The sequence below is a fragment of the Phaethon aethereus genome, assembly GCF_964289735.1.
Source record: "Phaethon aethereus genome assembly, chromosome: 15".
NCBI classification, from domain to species: Eukaryota; Metazoa; Chordata; class Aves; order Phaethontiformes; family Phaethontidae; genus Phaethon; species Phaethon aethereus.
The window spans coordinates 3,187,002-3,206,105 of record NC_138591.1 but is presented as its reverse complement, the minus strand read 5'-3'; the positions used below and the strand labels follow the sequence as shown (position 1 = coordinate 3,206,105).

The following is a 19,104-nucleotide window of genomic DNA, read 5'->3' as shown; positions in this document are numbered from 1 at the left end:
GGGCACTATTAACTTTTAAAGTGTATCACGGCAGCATCCCAGGGGGATTATGGCATGGAGAGAGAGGTGGGCTGTCTTGGGGATCAATACTTGCATGCAGCCCCCAAAATAACGCAGTGCTCCGCACGCTTCTGCCAGAGTCCTAAATGCTGTAGGTCCCTTCTGTGGAGCCAGGGTGGTAACCAGAGGGGAGACGTAAAGGCCGCATGAAGTTTTTTAATCCACTAGTGTCTCATGTGAGTGTAGCTCGGAAGCTCCCTGGCAGGGTGGCAGCTTGTGATTACCTGTCTGTGCGCAGCAGTAGCGGATGGTGTGTCCTTTCCTGCATTCTGAGTTTCCCAGCACTTCCCAGGACAAGTTGTTCCTGGGTGGCTGGGAGTGCAGTGGAGGCACACGTCCTTTTTTCCAGAAAGCGTTTACCAGTTTCTCGTAGCTTTGTTAAAATCTGAACGTGGAAGGACTCCTTAACACCAGCAAGCACCGAGGCACCCGCTGTTGTGAATGTAGAGCGCTGTGCCTTGTCAGTTTGTCACACCCTGTTTGCTGGGTGACCTCTGAGAAGGGTGGGAGGGACACTGGTAACCCTGAAAGCATGTGAGGTCAAGGGTGGCCTTTGAAGGAACAAGGGGAACTGAACAGAGTGGGGGACACACTGATTTTTAGGTGCTTTTTGTGATGGGGAAATGAACAGTGCAATTTAGCTGAAGCTATGCTGTGAGGCAGCAAGCTGTTAGAGCAGGCTGCCTGGCTGGTGGGATCCTAGTGCTCAGGAAAGATGGGGGATGAATGTACTGGATTCCATGTTGTTTCCATAATAGTTTCTCTTTTGTTTTTTGGTGGGTTTTTTCTGTTGGGGAGTTGACTTTTGCGCTTTGTGGTAAAGCAGGGTCAGCATCGCTGCATGCTGCTTCTGGCCGAGCCTTTGTTTTGTCTCGACTACCTCTCCCAGGACACTCCTGGGTAGCTCTGGACGGGGCAGAACGGCCACTCTCTGAGCCTGGATGCTGAGGACTTTCCTTTCAAAGCTTCTGTCCTGCTGCCTGTGCCATAAAGGTGGTGCCACCAGTGTGGTGACACTCCCAGATTGTTCCTGTCAGTGCTGAAAGCTTTGTGCCTGGGCACAGCGCTTCCCTCTGGAGTCTCATAGGAGATGCTGCTCCTTGGCCACCGGTCCCGGGCTGTGGTCTGCTCTGCCCGCTGCCGTGTGGCAGTAGCAGACCCCGTGATACTTCTAAGCAAGCAAAGCCTTGCTGTAGGAAAGATAACCTTGGTTTTATTTCTTCTATATCGCTCTTCTGATTATAGGGTGAGAACAGCTGAGATCTTACAAGATGAGCTGAAGCATTGTTTGCTTTGGGTTTGTGTTTGGGTTTGTTTTTTTTTTTAAAACCTCTATTTATTGTGCTGGTGTGAGGCAGTGCTGGAGATGAACATGATGTTCCTTCCGTGCCCTGGAAAGTTTCTGTGTACAGACTGGGGTTCGTCAGCATGGCTTAGACCCCACTGAAACTTGCTGTGAGAACCGCGCTGCTCTGAAACCTGTGTCCCGAAGGCAAGGAGGCTCCCTGGGGAGGCTCTTGTCTGGCACCAGCATCCACGCTTCAGTACCGCTGCCACCTCTTTCTCTCGCCCAGAGCTCTCTGGGGTAGTGCGGGAGGTATAAACCAACAGGGCAGGAAGAGTATTTTAAATGATGGTGTTGTTTCTGGTGGCTAATGGGGAGGCCAGCTCAGCCAGGCAAGCTGAGCTCGTGGTACTCTGGAGGGATTTCTGAGGTCAGGAGTTGCTTGTGATGGTGTTTTCAGGTCGCAATTGTGAAGCAGGATAGCGTCACCTTTGCTGAAGGTGAGCGGCGTGCCTGTGCGCGGGGCTGCACACCTTCAAAGGATGTCTAAAGGCCTTTTCCTTTCCTAACTGTGCCCTCCTGTCATGTGTGAACTTGGTCTGCTGGTGAAAGGCTTCTGTGTCCATCGAAAGCGCCTGTTTTCTGAAGTGACTTGGGGTGTCCCCTTGTTGACTCGTGTGTACCTGGACAGCTTCCACACTGAAGCTGAGGCAAGATTCCTTGGGGGAAGAGGCGTCTCAGGAAATGAGTGATGCAGGTGACACCGGGCAGACCCAAGCTCCATGTCCTGCCCAACCCACAGCTCTGGAGAAGGGCTCCTCACCGGAGCTTGTTTCCTGCTGGAAAACGAACCTGACGTTATTTGGGTTTGAGGAGGGAGGGATGAACTTTTTTCCTGCTGACTCACTTATGTCTTCCTCCAGGCCGACAGCGCAGAGCGGGATCAACGATTAGTGTTGGCTGATCTCAGTCACAGTGGTCTCTACCTGTGGTGTTCAGCTGCGCTCATAAATGGATAAATAACTCACCGCTGTCGTCCCTCTATCCAATCTGTAGTATCTGGTACTCAAGGCCGTGTTGAGCAATACTTGCACTACCACCTGCCTGACCTGCTTCGTGTCTCTGCCACAAAGCAGCTCTGCTTTAGGAGGATGCCCCGAGGGCTTTCTTTGCCTTTCCAGGGGAGCTCTGTGCAATCTGCAGCTCTGCTATTAAGCAGGAGCTGTGGGGAAACAGGCCTTGGAGCCCTTGTCCTCCTAAAGCTGGCTCACGGCAGGGTAACCTCTGAGCTCGGACCCAGGGAGAGGGGGAGTTACATTGGGCTGTGGCAGCTCAGCACAGCCGGAGCCCAGCCTGCCCTCGCGGCTTGTGGCACCCGTAGCAGCGGCAGAAATCGGGCAGAGCCCGAGTGCAGCTGGTGGGTCGGGAGCTGAATTCCTCTTTGCTCAGAAATTTCTCTGTCTGACCTTCTGCTCTTGTACAGTAAAGATCCCTATATCGGCACTTTAAGACTTTTTCCTCATCTTCACTGTGTTACCTCACTAGTTTCTGATATTAGCAGGCTTGTAACAGGTTACGATCTTCGCGCTAAAAGCTCCCGCGATGAATCTTGGCACGTGTGTTCATCGTCTTGCACCACCCGCTGCTGTCCAGCCATCCTTCCACCATGAGCAGGGCCGGTTCCTCGCAGCCGCAGTGCAATACTCACCAACCCTCCTGCACCAACCCTCCAGCCGCCAGAGCCAGCGGTGCCGTGCATGGCTGTTGCCTGCTTCCGTGAGTGCTGCCAGCATGCCCCCGCCTCCCGCACAGCCGGCTCCGGCTCCCTCCTCTCTCTGCTGGCTGTCGGGGAGAGGAGGCTTTAAGCCTGAGCGAGAATTCATCAGAGCAAAAGTCTCCCCTGGCCTTCTGCTGCCTGGCTGGGAGGGCAGGGCTTCCCTTTCTTACTCCTCTGCTTTCCTGTGTTGGGAGACTCCAACTGCCAGCCCCGGCTCTACTCTACACTAGCCCGCAGCTTTCAGATCCCACCCTGAGGAGGCTCAGCCATAGTAGTAGGCGATACTAACCCTACACAGGTTTCATTTCTCAGAGAATAGTGCTCGGATTTACTTTCATCCAGTAGCAATCACTTCTAAGCAGCTCCAAAGCTGCCTTGCCTTGACAAGGGATATATACTGCCTATATTCTAGCAATATTTGCCATTTTGTAAGGGGTGGGAGAGGCGCTTGAGGGGTGAGAGCTGATGACTCCTTGCCCCTAGGCCAGTTCTTTGGTTTTTATCGAGTGTGGGGGGTCCTGAGCCCGCCCGGTCTGGTGGTGGGTGACTGCCTGCGCTGCAGACTCGGCGTCATGGAGAGCTGTGCAGGACCCAGGTCTTGGGGCAACGCTTTGGAAAGGCTCCTGTAAAAAGGTGCGATGGGAAATTTGGCGAGCTTGCTCGGGCTGAAGGAGAGTGCCTGCTCCACGCGGTGCCCTAGCAGCACAATGTCAGAGCAACAGACTGTACCCCGGTGTCGAGGGGCCACAAACCCACCACATGCTGGCCCCCGAGACGCGTTTTAACTGGAAAGCAGAAACACAGGGTACCTGGTCCCGCTGGTCGCCTCTCTGCCGGCATGGGGATGGGGCTGGGCTGAGAGCTGCCTCTAGGGCTGCGAGGAGGCTGTGATGAATTCTCATCTTATTTTAAAGCACTGTATCCTTTTACTGCATGTTGAGTTACGTGTGTGTGCCTGTGCGTGCCGAATGCTTGCGTCAGTAGTTAGAGCGAGTGTGACCGGGAGAAATCCAAGAAGCATGTCTTAGTGTCGTGCTGTGTTACTGCACAAGAGTTTAACAGATGTTAACACCAAATGACTAGTCCGAGAAATGTACTTTTAAAAAAAAAATTATTTATTTGGGTTCAGATATTTTTGAAATACAAAAAAAAATTGGTTGTATTTTTTAAAGCTTATAATTTTTGTCATACATTGTGGTTAAATTCTTAATTTTACCGTGCTTATTAAAAAATGGTTCTACCTAAGCTTTGTGTTCTGAGGTCTGAGAAAATACCGGAGACACGGGCTGGGATGGGATAGCGATCCCGGGAGGGCTGTTCTGGTGGGTTTGGGACAAGGCTTGGCCTTGCCAAGGCCTGCGAAGGCTGGAAGGCACACAAGGTGAAGACTGAAACCAGGGAGTCTTTTACAGCGGCGAAGTCCCTCGCACAGCTGAGCGCAGCACGCCTGGCTGCGGGCGTGGGGCTCCTGCAGAGGTGGACCCCCCGTCCCTCCCGGCTGCTGTGGGCAGGGGTGTCTGGGTGGACGTGGGCAGGCCTGCCTAAACCTCATCTGCTGCTCCCACAGCCAGCAAGCACTGGACTGAGCTTGGCTGTGAGACTGAGGGTTACCTGGTGCAACCCAGAGCGGTGAAAGGGCTGGTTTCTTTGTGGGGGGGCTGTGTTCAGGGGGGTCCTGTGCCCTAGGTGGGAGGGGAGAGGTGAAGAGCCAAACAAGTTGCCGCTGCTGCAGCACAGCCCCTGCCAGCAAGGAGGTGCTGGGAGAAGGCACTGGGGCGTTTGTCTCGGGCTGGGGGTGCGAGTGTGCCGCCGTCCTGGGTAGTTCCATGGCTCCAGGAACGGGCGCGTGTGCCTCCCCTTACAGGACAGGCAGCCCTGGGAGCGGGAAGGTCGCTGCAAAGGCTTCCACCTCTTCCTTCAGTGCCTTCAGCTCCCCTTGGTATTTCTCCTCCTCCAGTTTCTCCTTGAATTCCTTCAACGTGGCCTTGGGGCTCAGGTCCTTCTGCACACGCAGCGTCAGCTCGATCCCTGCCGGGGTGGGAGATGTGTCAGCCCTCCCAGCCGCAACCCCTGCCTGCACTCAGTGGCCGGCTCCTGCATCCCGCAGCTCTCCCAGCCCTGCTGCAGGGAGCTCGCGAGGCTGGGCTGCGGGCTCAGCCCTGCAGACCCCGCAGCTGGGCTGCGGCTGCTCCCCGAGAGAGGTGGGAGAATAGGAACAGGGCTGCAAGGGACTTGCTGCCCCGGGAAACCAGCATGGGACCCCCGAGGGCTGCTGGAACAACACTGCGAAAGGCGCAGGCTTTCAGCCCGTTGCCTATGCAGTGGGGAGGGCTTGGGTGGTCCCAGCTGTGGCCAGATGTCTTCTCCCACATCCAGATGTGCAGGGGGGACAGTTACTCCTCACTTGTGTGTGTGCTCTCTTGCCAGTTGGTGGGGAAGCCACCCAGCTTGGCTCAGTCGGTGCCTCCTCATCTGCAGGAGCTGCTGGAGATGAGACTCGGCCCCGTGTGTCCCCACCCATGAGCCTGGGCCTGGCCTCACCTCTGTGGATGTACTTAGCCACCATTCGGAAGTCATCCTGCCGGAAGCCACGGGAGGTGAGAGCTGGTGTCCCGAATCGTAGGCCACTGGGGCGCAGGGCGCTGACATCGCCTGCACCAGAACATGTCATGCGTGACCAAAGCCGGTACCGAAATCACCATGCACGGGATTTCAGCCTGGTTCCCAGTGTCTAGGGTGGACTGGGAGCTGGGAGCCCTGCAGGAAGCTCTGCACAGACCACGGGACATCCCCAGCAACATGGCAGAGCTTGCAAGGATCCCTCACCAGGGCACGTGTTCTTGTTGCAGGCAATAGAGCAAATCTCCAGCACCCTCTCAGCCCGGCCGCCGTCTGTGCCTCTGCTGCGCAGGTCCAGCAGAATCAGGTGGTTGTCAGAGCCCCCTGCAAAGAGAGGGGTTTGGTGGGGGACGTGGGATCGGGGTAAACGCTGCTCCCACGCGAGACTGCAGCAAAAAAGGCTTGGGCTTGCACCAGGGCTGATGCTGAGACCTGTCCTCACCCGTGACGATGTCGTAGCCCAGCTCCATCAGCGCCGCTGAGAGCGCCTTGCAGTTCGCAACCACCTGCTGCTGGTAGGCCTTGAACTCGGGCGTCATGGCCTGCTGCAGCGCGACGGCGATCCCTGGGGAGGAAGGCAGACCAGGTGAGTCCTTGGGGCCTCCCACCAGGAGAGTGGTGGGGACGTGTGGCACTGCCAGCAGAAGTCATTGTGGAAGCTAAGCAAACTGATGGACAGTCCCTTCCCCTAACCAGGCTGGTGATATTGCCACGAGCCAAAAGGCAGGATTGCTGCCCAGTTGCTCCTCGGGCAATGATGGATGAAGCTGGCTGCACCTTGCCGCATTCTCTCCAGGCTGCGAGCCCCTCGGGGCAGCTGGAGCCACCCGCGCTGCTGCTGGGGGTGAGAGCCCAGCCAGGACATCTTTGCCATCTCCAATTCCCAGAGCTGGCAGCCAGGGTGCGTACCTGCGATGGCGTGGTTGTGTGGGCCTCCCTGCAGCCCGGGGAAGACTGCTTGGTTGATGAGGCTCTCCAGGTTGTAGAGTGTTTCCTTGCCTGTTTTGGGGTCCACACTGCGGGTGCCTGTGGGAGGGGAGGGCAGGGTCACTCACGAGCTGCTTTCACCTCCTGGCCACTCAAGGATTGTGGTTGTTCCTCTTCAAATCTGGGCCGTGGTTGGCCCTGGGAAGCTCCTCAGATGCTCCCAGGAGGCCCCGGACCTTCCTGCCCTCCCTCCTTCCCAGCCAGAGCAGGAAGGAGCTTTAACTTGCAGCCTCCCCAGCCTGGGGGGAGCGCTTCTCCTGGCTCCCTGGCCAGGTCAGGCACCTTTGCGGTAGAAGATCATGCCGGCCCTGCAGCCCCTCAAGGTCTTGTGGGTCGTGGTGGAGACGACATCACAGTGGTCAAAAGGGGAAGGCACCACGCCAGCAGCCACCAGCCCGCTGATGTGGGCCATGTCGGCCATGAGATAGGCACCGTTGGCGTCGGCGATCTTGCGCATGCGGGCGTAGTCCAGGTTGCGCGAGTAGCAGCTCACACCTGCAGGAAGACAGGATGTGGAGGGGACAGGAGCAGATGCTCGAGGACCTTGGGACAGCTCCAGGTCCAGCCCTACATTGGGGACAGCACACAAGCTCCTGCCAGCATGGATGTGTTAGAGGTCTCCTCCTGGCACTGCAATAACCATGAGCTCGCCAGGGTGTTACTGGCTTTGGGGAGCCACCCCCAGCCAGGGTGTGTCACCAGGGAGGTTGGTAAGGGTTTGATCCTTACCTGCTATGATCAGCTTGGGATGGAAGAGACGGGCGTTCTCCTCCAGACGGTCATAGTCGATGTAACCAGTCTTGGGGTTGACCTGAGAGAGGAAGAGGAGGGTTCAGCCACCTTGGTATGGGTGAAGATTGGCCACAGCACCATCCTGCAGGAGGTGCCGGGAGCCTGACACTTGTACTTTTAAGAGGCACCAACACTTCTGATGACCGCATCCTGGCTCCCGCTGGAGCAGCTCTCTGTACCTTGTAGGGCATGGACTCGAAGAAGACAGAAGTGGCAGAGATCTTCTTCTTGTCTGTCATGAACCCGTGGGTGAGGTGGCCCCCGTCGGGCAGGTCCAGCCCCATGATCCTGCCGTGGGGCTCCACCAGGGCCGTATACACCGCAAAGTTTGCAGGTGACCCTGCAGCGAGAGCACACCAGGCCGGTTATGGGTGCCGGGGTGTGCCGGTGCAGCCAGCCTGGCTCTCCCGAGTGCCCAGTTACCTGAGTAAGGCTGGACATTGACACCCCACTTCTGAGGGTCGAGCCGGTACGCCTGCAGGGCTCGCTTCTGGCACAGCCTTTCCAGCTCGTCTACAAACTCCGTCCCACCATAGTACCTGCCAGTAAAGGCCAAGGCAGGGGTTAAACCAAATCCTGTGACCAAGCCGTGGAGAACTGGGGTGATGTGGCAGCCACCAGGAGAGCAGCTGCAGCCGACGTGACCCTGCTGAGATTGTCTCATGCGTGGCCAAGGACAGAAGCCGAGAGGGTCAGATCCTGCCCTGGAGGAGCTTGGCTGCCAGCGCAAGGACGTTGCTCCCTCTCCAGAGGTGAGGTCTGGCAGCGTGGGTGCTTCCTCTCCTGCCCTGCGAGGGTTTGGGTTGGGTGGGACTCTGCGCCAGCCCTGTACCTCTGTCCTGGGTAGCCCTCGGAGTATTTGTTGTTCATGCAGGATCCCAGGGCCTCCAGGACTGCTCGGCTCGCAAAGTTCTCTGATGCAATTAACTCCAGCCCCAGCCTCTGTCGCTGCTTCTCCTTCTTGATGATGCTGTATACCTTTGGGAGGGGAGAGAAACAGCTTCAACCCGTGCCAGCTCTGCACAGAGACTTGGATGCTCCACCATAGGGGATGCACCCTCAGAGGGGACAGGGCATGGAGAGTAGCCTGGAAAGGTACTGGAGAAGGGAGACGAGATCCCTTCTCAGCACAGCTGATCCCAAACAGTTCATATATCCAGTCACAGGCCATGTTTTGGGTTTCTACCTATCTGGAAGCTGCCAGATAATTCAGCTGTCATTTGGGCTAGAGAGTCAAGGGCAACTGCCACGTGGGCTGGTGGGCCGGCTGCTCTGGTGTGGGCATTACAGGTTCAAGCAGAGGGGTATGAGCAATAGATGCAAAGTTATAACCGTGTTACAGGCACCTCCCTCTCCACCTCCTGCTGCAGGCAGAGAGGGCACAAAGGGTGGATGGGTCCCACCAGCTTAGCATTGGACCGTCTCCCTGCCACATCTCTGGCTCGAGGAAGTCAGCATCCCCGTGGCTGCCTGAGGGATGAATGAAGCGGCTGCTGGGCAGGGGCCGGGAAGGGCCTCTCACCTCTGGGTCGTTGCTGTCGAGCGGCTCCATTACCATCCTGTTGTGGGAGGCCCAGAGCTCTGCACTGGGGAGGCCCCCATTGCCCTGCATTGAGTTTGCCATCTTCCTGCTGGGTCCGAGGTCACCTGCCTGCGGAGAGGGGACTTCGTGGGATGGCAGCGGGGCTGGGTGCCTCGGCGCTGCATCCCTGCGTGCTGCCTGCTCCCATCCTGCGTCTTCCCTGGAAACACAGAGGGACCAGCCATGGGCTGGGGCCCTCTGGGAGAGGAAAACACCAAGTGCTCTCAGGATTCTCTCACTGATTTAAGACCAGTTCATTAATTCTAGTGCTTTGATCATTTCTGATACTCTCCCATCGCTGCTGTGCCTGGGCTCCCCCCACCCAGCTCTGCAGCGCCTGGCCAGACGCTTGGGGACGTGGTGAAGCTGTGCATGGACCAAACCGTATCAGCAACACGAGCAATGCCTTTCCCTCTTGCTCCTGTATATCCATGAGTCTTCATGCTTCTAGGAAATGCTAGCAAATGCCTTCAGAGACACAAGGGTATCTTATTAAAACTGCTGTTCAATTTCAAGCGCAGTGAGATGCTCATATTCACAGACCTCAATTTCAACGCACGTTGCATTCCCCAGCATGTTTAAACCTCTCATCCACTTTCCCTTGTGTGAAAGGGCTGTGAGGGCAAACCCCCAGCAGGTCAGAGTCCTGCCCCAGGCCCTAGCTGAAGCAAGCACAGCTCATGGAGATGGGCCCCAAGAGGCAACAGCGCTGTCTCAGCTGGACTCTGCGGCGCGCGTGATGCCCAAGCCTGGCGGCAGCCCTCCAGCCCCATCGGTATGACTGCTGCTAGCATTATAATGCAGAGCACAAGCTCCTGGGCAGGCGTGACAGATCAGCTTCTGTCTTGGCTGCAAACAATCCATCTTTTTACCCATTAACCCTGCAAGGCCAGCGAAGGGCTGTGAGCAGGTTATTAAGCAATTGCGTTTAGTTTGCTTGTGCCAAGCTGCTGATGTCAGTCCAGTGCGGGCCTGCTGCGCGCTGCCTTTGCTGGGCAGGGATGCTCGGCTGCCCTCCTCTCTGAGCCCAGGGCTTCACTGGCAGGGAGGGAATCCCCACTGTCAGAAAAGCGGGACTGGGATGGGAAAAAGGCTGTGAGGGAAAGGGCAGGTTGCAACGCTCTGGCTTTGAGCAGGACAGCCGGGTCCAGCATGTCGCTCCAGCACAGGTCACAGCGGCATTCACATCCAATGCTCTCCCGGACCTGCAGAAAGCTCGGGGGGAACAGAGCTTCCCCCCTCCCCATCCAGGATGACTCCCCATTTCCACCCTCGTGGCAGGACGCCAGCCCAGCCCTGGCCATTCACCTGCTGCAGGGCTGAACCCCAGCCCTGAGGCTCCATCCCCACTTGGCTTCGCACCCCCCGTATCCCGGCTCCATCACCTCCCGCATCCCTGAGATGCTGTCGCTGCCCCGCTGCCCTGACGCGGGGGGTGGGGAACAGCGCTGCCTGCCCGCCTCCCACCCCGCAGCGCCGTGCCCTGCCCCCGCACGGCCCCTCCCCGCCCGCAGTGCCGCACCGGATCCCGATCCCGATCCCGATCCCGATCCCGATCCCGATCCCGATCCCGATGCCGCTCCGCCGCCGCGCGGGAGCCCGCGCGTCTAGGTTAGACCGCTCAGACACGCCCCTCCGCGCCTCGACCAATCAACGCCTCGCTCCGCCCCGGTAGGCCGGCGGCGGGGAGGACCGGAAGTGTATGGGCCAATCAGCGCCGCCCTCCTCCACCTCCCCGCGTCCTATTGGCCCGCGCCGAGGCGGGGTTAGCGGCGCTGCCAGCACGTGGCGGCCGGGGCGAGGGTGACCTTGGCCGGGGCCGGAGGGGTGGGGCTCCGCCGCCGTCACCCCTCTGCCGTCACCCCCTTCCCCCGCCGTCACTCCCCCCTGCTGTCACTCCTCCTCTGCCGTCACCCCTCTGCCGTCACCGCGCAGGCCCGGCGCCTCTCCCCCAGCCCTGGGGTGTTCCCAGCGATTCGGGGGCGCCTCGCGCCTCCCCCATAAGCCAGAGGAGGGGAGACCCCACCACCCTGCACCAGGCAGGGAGCACTTCCAGCCGCTCGGCGAGGCCGCCCGGCCGGGCTGCGGGCCAAAGCCATGTCTCAAGGCGAGCAGGCGTGCCAGGGTTGGCAGCACCCGGCGTGGCACCGCTGCTGTGGGGAGCGGAGCCTGCCCCATCTGTCCCCCCAAAACCGCAGCGGGGCAGCCCCGGTGCCTGGTGGGGCAGCCCAGTGCTTGGGGGGAAGGCAGCTGCCTTGGGCTGAGAGTCACAGGCAGGAGAGGGGCCACGTTTTTTTGTTGCTTCCAGTCCAAGATGGTGGGCTGGGCTTGGCCCAGTGTCCCAAGGGAGCCTGTGACCACCGGGGCTTCAGGGGTTAAATCAGCACACCACAAATTGAGGAACAAGATGAGGGAATAAGGGATCCTACTAAATTCCTCGTGACCCCAAGCCATGGGAAAATGGAATGAGGCAGCGTGAATCACTCTCCAGAAAGGAGCAGCGTCTCAAAGGGGAGTCGACCAGGAGGCGAGACCACCCGCTGCGGGCAGGCCGGCGAAGGAGCACGGCAGTGCGGCGCTGAGTCCTGCTGGCATCTGCCGGGGCGGGTGCTGGGTGAGCCGGAGGGGTGAGGAGAATCGTGGGCTGGCAGGAGGGTGGTTTGCGGCTGAAGGGCCGACGGTTCCACCAGAATACACCGTGGGTACCGTTCTGCCTACTAGACTGCATCTCCCTGGAAGGTACATGTTGAAGGAACACTCTTATAACTTAATCTTTATCAGTCTAGATGTTTTTTGCTACCTTAATTTGTTGTCAGTCATCCATACAGGACTTGTCACAGCTGAGGGATTCGGTTCTGCGGCTGGCCCATGTCGGATTGCTGTTGTAGGCCGTTTATGGAGATGGTATTCTGACAGCACCAAGACCAACAGCAAAACCTGGGTCGGTTTCTCCGGTCATGGTGGTTTCTGTGACATGCAGATGCAGATGATATGGAGAAAGACTTTATATTAATTATATATTAAGTCATATAATCTGGCTTTGCATATACGTTTTGTGTACAGTTGCTAACAAAGTTTTTCACCTCCCTTGAGGTGCAGGAGCTGCAGATAATAGTGGTGTGTGCTGTTATGATTTCAGGACTCCGGCTTGCTGATGATGGAGAGTGTCTCTTCTTCCCCTTCACCCTTCTCTGCCAGTTCCCCCACTGTGCAGTCTGAGAACGCCACTGCCTACGACTACTACTCTGGCCTCCAGAAGAGCATGCACATCCTCTCCATGGTGGTGTACAGCATCGCCTGTTTGCTGGGGGTGACAGGGAACGGCCTTGTCATCTGGATTGCAGGCTTCAAGATGAAGAAAACGGTGAACTCCATCTGGTTCCTCAACCTGGCCGTTGCTGACTTCATCTTCACCTTTTTTCTACCCCTCAGCATCGCCTACACCGCCCTGGGCTTCCACTGGCCGTTTGGGAAGCTCCTGTGCAAGCTGAACAGCACCATCGCGTTCCTCAACATGTTCGCCAGTGTATTCCTCCTGACGGTCATCAGCATGGACCGCTGCGTCTCTGTGGCCTTTCCCGTCTGGTCTCACAACCGCAGGAGTCCAGAGCTGGCAGTCAGGATCGCGCTGGGGACGTGGGTCCTGGCTCTCCTCCTCAGCTCCCCATACCTCGTCTTTCGGGACACCGTGGTCAGTTCCAGGAACATCACCAGCTGCTATAATAATTTTGCACTGTCCGATGATTACACATCCGAGGCAACGCGGAGGCTGTGGAGGATGCGGCATAAAGCAATGATCATAACACGATTCTTATGTGGGTTCCTCATCCCTTTTTTGGTGATTCTCATCTGCTACAGCATCGTCGCTCTCAAGCTGAAAAGGCGGCAGTTAGCCAACTCTGCGAAGCCGTACAGAATTATCATTGCTGTCACAGTCTCCTTTTTCCTCTGTTATTTCCCCTATCACGTCTTCTCCTTGCTGGAAATATCCAAAAACTCTTCCAGTCACGAGATGAAAATGGCCCTTTACATAGGGATCCCCTTGGTTTCCAGCCTTGCTTTCTTCAACAGCTGCATCAACCCCATCCTGTACGTATTTGTGGGGCCTGACTTCAAGGAGAAGTTTCGCCAATCCATCCTGTCGACCTTTGAAGGGGCCTTCAGTGAGGAGTCGGTCCTGGGCAGTCTGACCAGCCGCCGAAAGTCCAGGTCTGCTTCGGAAGCGGAGGTCCCAAGAGTCTGAGCGGGTGCCGGTGTGCTGCATTGCTGGCACCGTTGGAGGCGGCAGTTCTTTTCTTTGCAATTTCAGAGCTGGGATCGCAGAACTGGGGGCTGCAAAGGGCCGTGCATGCTAACGAAGTGTGATTTGATGTTTTGGAGGTATCTCAAACCTACTATGACTTCATACACTATGGAAATTAAACAAATCTCTGCAGCTGTGGCAGGGTGGGTCCAAGCAGCAGCATTTTACTCCGTGTGCCTCTTCCTTGGCTGCCTTGTTTCCCTGTACCTTTTCCATCCCCTATGGTCCATCATAACTGGCAAAATGTCTCCCTGGCTGGCCGTGCCAAGAAGGCAACCACAGCCTGAGTTTTATAAAGTTTGCTGACTTTGGGACTCCGCTGGCAGAGCTGCCTTTAATTTCCTCTCCTCCTGGGGCTCCAGGCAGCTAGCTGCTGCCTAGCCCAGCCCAGGGTCACCTTGTATGCGCCTGGAGGAGGCAGTCGGGGACAAATCCTGTTTGCATCTCTGTTGGGTTCACCTGCTTGCAATGCATTTGCACAGGGCCAGCTACTGAGAGATTTTGTTCCCTGCCCTCGCCAGACTTTCCTGGCAGCTCATCTTTGCTGAGGTTCCACCAGGGGACAAAATCAGGTGCAGCTGCACCGGCGGTGTATGGTGTGCCAGAGGTGTAGGGCTGCGTCAGAGGTGTATGGCTGCGCTGTCATTTCGGCTGTCCAGAGGAGAAGAGGAAAGAGGGGAGAGCTATTCCATAAGTCCCTTGTAAGTTAATCAGTACAGAAAATACAAAGATCCTTTTCCATGTATCATTCCAGTGTGACGTATGGGCTGCTAAAGCTTAAGAAGAAAATAATTTTTAAAAAGCCGCTTGAACATGCAGTGGGATCCATCCAGAGGCACTCCTACACAGGCATCTTTTAAAGAATTAGGGTTAAATGAAGTGGCTTACAAAAGCAAGCCATTTTTCGTACAAAAATTAAATTTTTGTAGGGTATGGACTAGCTAGTAAGACACTCATCTTTTCTCTCCCTAGATGTGTGGCAGGACAAATTATTGGTTGTGCTCCAGTTACTCAGGTATGATGTACAGCGTAGCTATTTCTGAGCAATGCTTGTCTTTGTGTGTCTTTCAAATGTTTCTGGCCCTTAAATAGCGAAGATCTGACATTTTGTACTATTGGTGAATGAATATTAAACCCCATTAAACTTAAGTAAAATGTACCCAGCCTGTTTTGTTGCCTGCGTGACAAAACACTTGTTGATCCAACCTGACTGAGCATCCTCATCTTTGGTAATAGAACAACTAGATAAAAAGATTAAATTTTCAGAATTTGGAAACCGCTGGCATTAGCACCAACTCTCATAACTGAAGTAGACAGGACTCGACCTGGGTGTGAGGAGTTGCCCAGGGCACTCTGTCCACGTGAATCTGATGCCAACTCACAGTTCTGGCTTACCGTTGGTTTTCAGACCTTTTGGTACATTTGAAAACCATTGGTTTGGAGAAGAAAGAAGAGTAAGCGTGGCTGAGCTGGGTCAAGTTTCACATTTGCAAACTGCTCAGGATGAAGATGGTGGGGGTTTTCTTCCCAGGCTTGATCAGCCTCTGAAAAGCTTTTAATTTTCATAAGTAAAAAATGTTGGTCATGTAAAAGGGAACTGCAGCATTGAGGTACTTGTCATTCCCACCCCACCCTAGGAAGCTGAACAAGCAGGTGACTGTATCACACCTCCCTCTCCTGGCCTGCCCAATCTGCCTGCAAAATGGCCCAAGCTACCATTTGTCCCGATCATCCTGCCAGAAACCTGCCCTGGAGGCTCACTGCTCCGATGGCTGGAAAATCTCTGACTCCCAGCCTAAACTTACGAATTTACCCATATCTCACTATTCTGCGCGGATGACATTACCAAGTGAGAGCTGTCACTTGAACATGTTAGGGATTAATTATGGGTCTGCTGGGCCATGCAATATTAAATGAAGGTTGTGATCCTACAGGCATGCATGTACTTAACCTTAAATTCATGCATAAACCTGCTGAGAACAGGGAATGTGACAAGACCATCCATATGTCAAGCATGAGTGAACAGAGATTTACCCTTTGCCACAAATTGCTGTCTGTCATCCTGATAAAACTGCAATGTTTGCTATGCAGCATGCAACTCCAGGGCTATTTACTTGCTCCTGGTGGTAAACTACAGCATTGATTGCAGTGTCAAGGTTGTGCAGACCAGCGTTTGCTCTTTCTGGTTTTCCTTATCTGTTTGCAGAGCCCACGTAATTCCTTGTGACAAGAGTCTCTGAGAGTGTTGGACCAAGGCCTCGGACTCTTGTCACGCTTCTCTCCTCACCCCGGCACCCTTGAAGGTCATGTCTTAAAGTATTGACCTGGTTTGTGGTAGGAAAGAAAGCAATTTTCTGGGTCATTTGGACATCCAAGGTGGGTACAGGGTTCTCAGGGGACAATATGATTTAACTGAAGCAGAGTGTCTGGGTGATCTAAGGAATTACCACTGTGACTAACCTCCAGAGCACCATCTCCTCCCTGGCATCCCAGCCAAGCCCAATGTGCCTTTTGCTCTGTTCCATCGGCTCACTCCCTTCGACTCTGGACCCGAAACCAAGCTGCTTGCTCTCTCTCTTGCAATAACCCTCCCAGAAGCTGATTCCACTTTAAGCAGCACATTATTACACCTAAGCAAAATTTACAAAGCTGTACATCTCCCCGCATGATGGGGAAGGGGCTGAGGAAGCTTTCAGACAGCCATTCCTGAGAACACTTGCCAAAAAACTGTTAGGAGAAAAAAGGGAGAAGCGAATGTTTTATCGATGGTAACAGCCATTGCTGTATTACAGGATGCGCTTGAGAGAGAGATGGGTCTGTCATCCCGGGTCTGATCCCTAGCCTTTGTGTGATGAGAAGCCGTGCTGATATCAATACCTGCTCAGGCTGCCAAGGGACTGGTTCCAAGAGAAATCTCCTGTTGTATCGAGTTCCCTCATGTTCAGAGTGTCTCATTATCACAGTGATAATTGTGATAGTCCCTCATTCCCAACTAGGAGGCAGGCTGTTCATTCTCTCAGATACTTGTCATGCGCTTGTCTAGAAAAGCTTGAATGGAAAAAAAAGGGGGGGAGGAAATATTTTCCAGAGGCATGCAAACAATCCAAAGAGGTCGAACGACTCTTTTGGTGGCTGTGCCCCTCTCTGACGCAGCTTTGCTCTCAAGGCTCTTTCAGATGCCATGGGGTGGGTGGAACAGCCTGAACCCCCCCAGTATTTGCAGTCATTGAGAAAGGCGCTGAACCTGCTGCCCGGCCGGCGTGAGGCCCTCATTGGTCCCATGGAGGGGCCGATCCCACAGCCCGCTCATACAAACAGCGGGCTGGGGTGTGCAGAGCCGCCGGGGCCTGCGGGGTTCAGGCTGTGCACGGGGGAGCCTCAGCTGAGAGAATAAGCAAGCTTTGATAGTCAGTGTTTGGTATGAATTAGCAGACCAGGGTGAGGTGTCTGATGAGGTCATTAATACTTTGGTGTTGGGCAAGGTAAATATGGAATCACCAAAACATCTCGGTGAAGAGCTCAGAAAGACTTGGCAGGTGATTTTTGGCTAGAGGGTTTGTCACAGGCTGTGCCTTCTGGGTGCAGAAACTGTGCTGGCTGGAGCTGTGGTCCAGAGCTGCCCTCCAAGGAAGGGAGCAAGGGACGCTGATACTTCACTAGCCAGTGCAGATGGGAAGAATTATGTCACGGGGCCAGTCCGGGTGAGGGATGACAGACCTCTGTGTGCTGAAAAGAGAATTGGCAGAATCCAGTTAAGTGGCACTGGATCAGCGTTACAGTTTTGGTCAGGCTAGGGTCTAGCAGGATGGTAGGGTCTAGCAGGATGGTAGGGTCTAGCAGGATGGTAAGGTGCTCTTACTTCTTTAGTACAAGAGAAAATAACTGTGGTGTTTTAATCATGCTGAGGGACAACCATGGTGTAACTGGGTCTTGTGACACAGCTGCTTCTGTAATGAAGACAGGATCTTAGACAAAGATGTATCAAGAATCTCAAGGAGTTAAAGCCTGGGGTGAATTGCAGCATGCAGTATGTCCTCGACAGCAGTGGATTATTGCTACACCCGGCAGGTCTACGCTGTTTTAGCAAGCACGTAAGTCAGGGATCTCAACAAGAGCTGTTGCTGCCTTGCTTTGGAGGAGAGAGTACAGCAGGTGACTCTGGAGTTGGGAGAAGCTGCAGAGATATCAGGGAGGAAACCAGCCAAGGAGGACATGGCCAGGAGTAGCTCAAGAGGAGGAGGTATTTTCTCCTTAGGACCTGGATGAAGGCATGGCAATAGCAGCTGGGCTCAGAATAGTTAAGAGGGAGGAAGGAATGGGAGCTAAGACAGCCTTGAAAGTACCAGCAGCCTGATGGTGGGTGCAAATGAATGGGAGGGAGATTGCAGCAGGTGAGGAAGCTCTCATTAGGGCGAACTTAATGAGACAATAAAAGCCTCTGTGAAACCCAGCAGGCCCTGTGCCTTTCCTCTGGTGAGACTTTCCTGGTGAGTAAAATTTTTAAGTGTCCCACTCTTAAGCTTGGGGAATGGACTTGTTAGATAAGGTCAAGCACAGAGGTCTGACAGCAGAACCTCTTCCAGGGCTTGCTGAAATCAGGCAGGAACCACATACAGCAAGTAAAAGGGCTGGTATTGGTCATAAGTTTCTCTGTGAAGGAGAGATATTGGTAATAGTAACTGGTGCAGGCCAAGCTTTACCCAGGTGTCCTCAGCCTCTCCTGGGGTTGCAGCTGGGTGAGGGTCTCACCCAACATGGGAGTTAACCTGCTATTGCCAATCCAGGGCCTGTCCTGATGGGCACCAAACTGGGCAGGGAGCAGGGTGCTCTTTGCTGGTTGCACTTTGGTCCTTCCCTGCATCTCTCCCAGCTTCTGCTTAGTTGTATGGGACAGAGTTAGTACCACAACTTTCTTTATACCCCCCAGTCTATCTCTGTGCAGCTGTGTATGCAAAGCAAAGGGTCTTTTCTCCTGTACTGAATTTCTCTTTAATTTGCAAGCCTGCTCTGCAGTGACCAGTGACTAACTCAAGCCCTTCCTGTATGCCCATGAAACGCCTGTATGGGGCATGATGCACGCACGCTCCCTGCAGAGGAGCTGTAGCTTAGTGCAGTAAGTGGCAAGTCACGTTAGGACCCAGTGGGTAGGACAGAGAGAAACAGGGTGTTTGGCACTAACTGCGTAGCTGTTCAAACTCCCTAAAATGACATGACTTCACTGTCCAGTTCAACTGCTTTTGTCTAAAGGGCAAACCACATCTGTAAACAGAAGGTGATGGGTGTTAACTGGATGTTATGCAGACTTTGCAGGACAGAACCGCACACAAACACAGCGAAGCAAAGAGAATCTGCGAACAAAGCAAAAGGCGCTACTGCCAGTTCTTGTTTCAGGGCGATGTTTGTTCAAACCCTCGCCCTCTCATCGAGCTTGAGACATTTGTCTGTGCAGTGACCTGTGAAACGCTGGGTGTTCCAACAAGCCTCTGGTCTCTTTGTTTGAAAGCTGGTTGGAGATAACCTCGTGCTGAAGCTGAGGTGGCAGATCTGTTAGTCATTGCAGGAACATCCAGGTTCCTCATTGGAACCGAGAGTGTGGTTAGAAACGGGAAAACAAACTGAACTCGGTGAGTCTTTCAGTCAAAGCTTCAAGACTCAGAACGAACAGGACTGTGACAAAATGAATCCGTGATTATTTCCTG

The 19,104-nt window shown here is 54.8% G+C and overlaps 2 protein-coding genes across 2 annotated transcripts; one reads left to right on the top strand and one right to left on the bottom strand.

Moving 5' to 3' along the window:
• Nucleotides 1–4,968: 4,968 nt before the first annotated feature.
• SHMT1 (serine hydroxymethyltransferase 1) lies at nucleotides 4,969–9,144 on the bottom strand (the record flags this gene model as incomplete). Its single annotated transcript, XM_082006898.1, has 11 exons — nucleotides 4,969–5,150; nucleotides 5,664–5,774; nucleotides 5,949–6,065; nucleotides 6,184–6,306; nucleotides 6,651–6,767; nucleotides 7,011–7,223; nucleotides 7,458–7,539; nucleotides 7,700–7,860; nucleotides 7,944–8,059; nucleotides 8,353–8,498; nucleotides 9,043–9,144. The coding sequence occupies 11 exons, from the start codon at nucleotides 9,142–9,144 to the stop codon at nucleotides 4,981–4,983; spliced, it is 1,458 nt and encodes a 485-aa protein (XP_081863024.1). The 3' UTR covers nucleotides 4,969–4,980.
• Nucleotides 9,145–12,259: 3,115 nt separating this feature from the next.
• LOC309410317 (chemerin-like receptor 1) lies at nucleotides 12,260–13,345 on the top strand (the record flags this gene model as incomplete). Its single annotated transcript, XM_082006696.1, has 1 exon — nucleotides 12,260–13,345. The coding sequence occupies one exon, from the start codon at nucleotides 12,260–12,262 to the stop codon at nucleotides 13,343–13,345; it is 1,086 nt and encodes a 361-aa protein (XP_081862822.1).
• Between the last annotated feature and the right edge of the window lie 5,759 nt (nucleotides 13,346–19,104).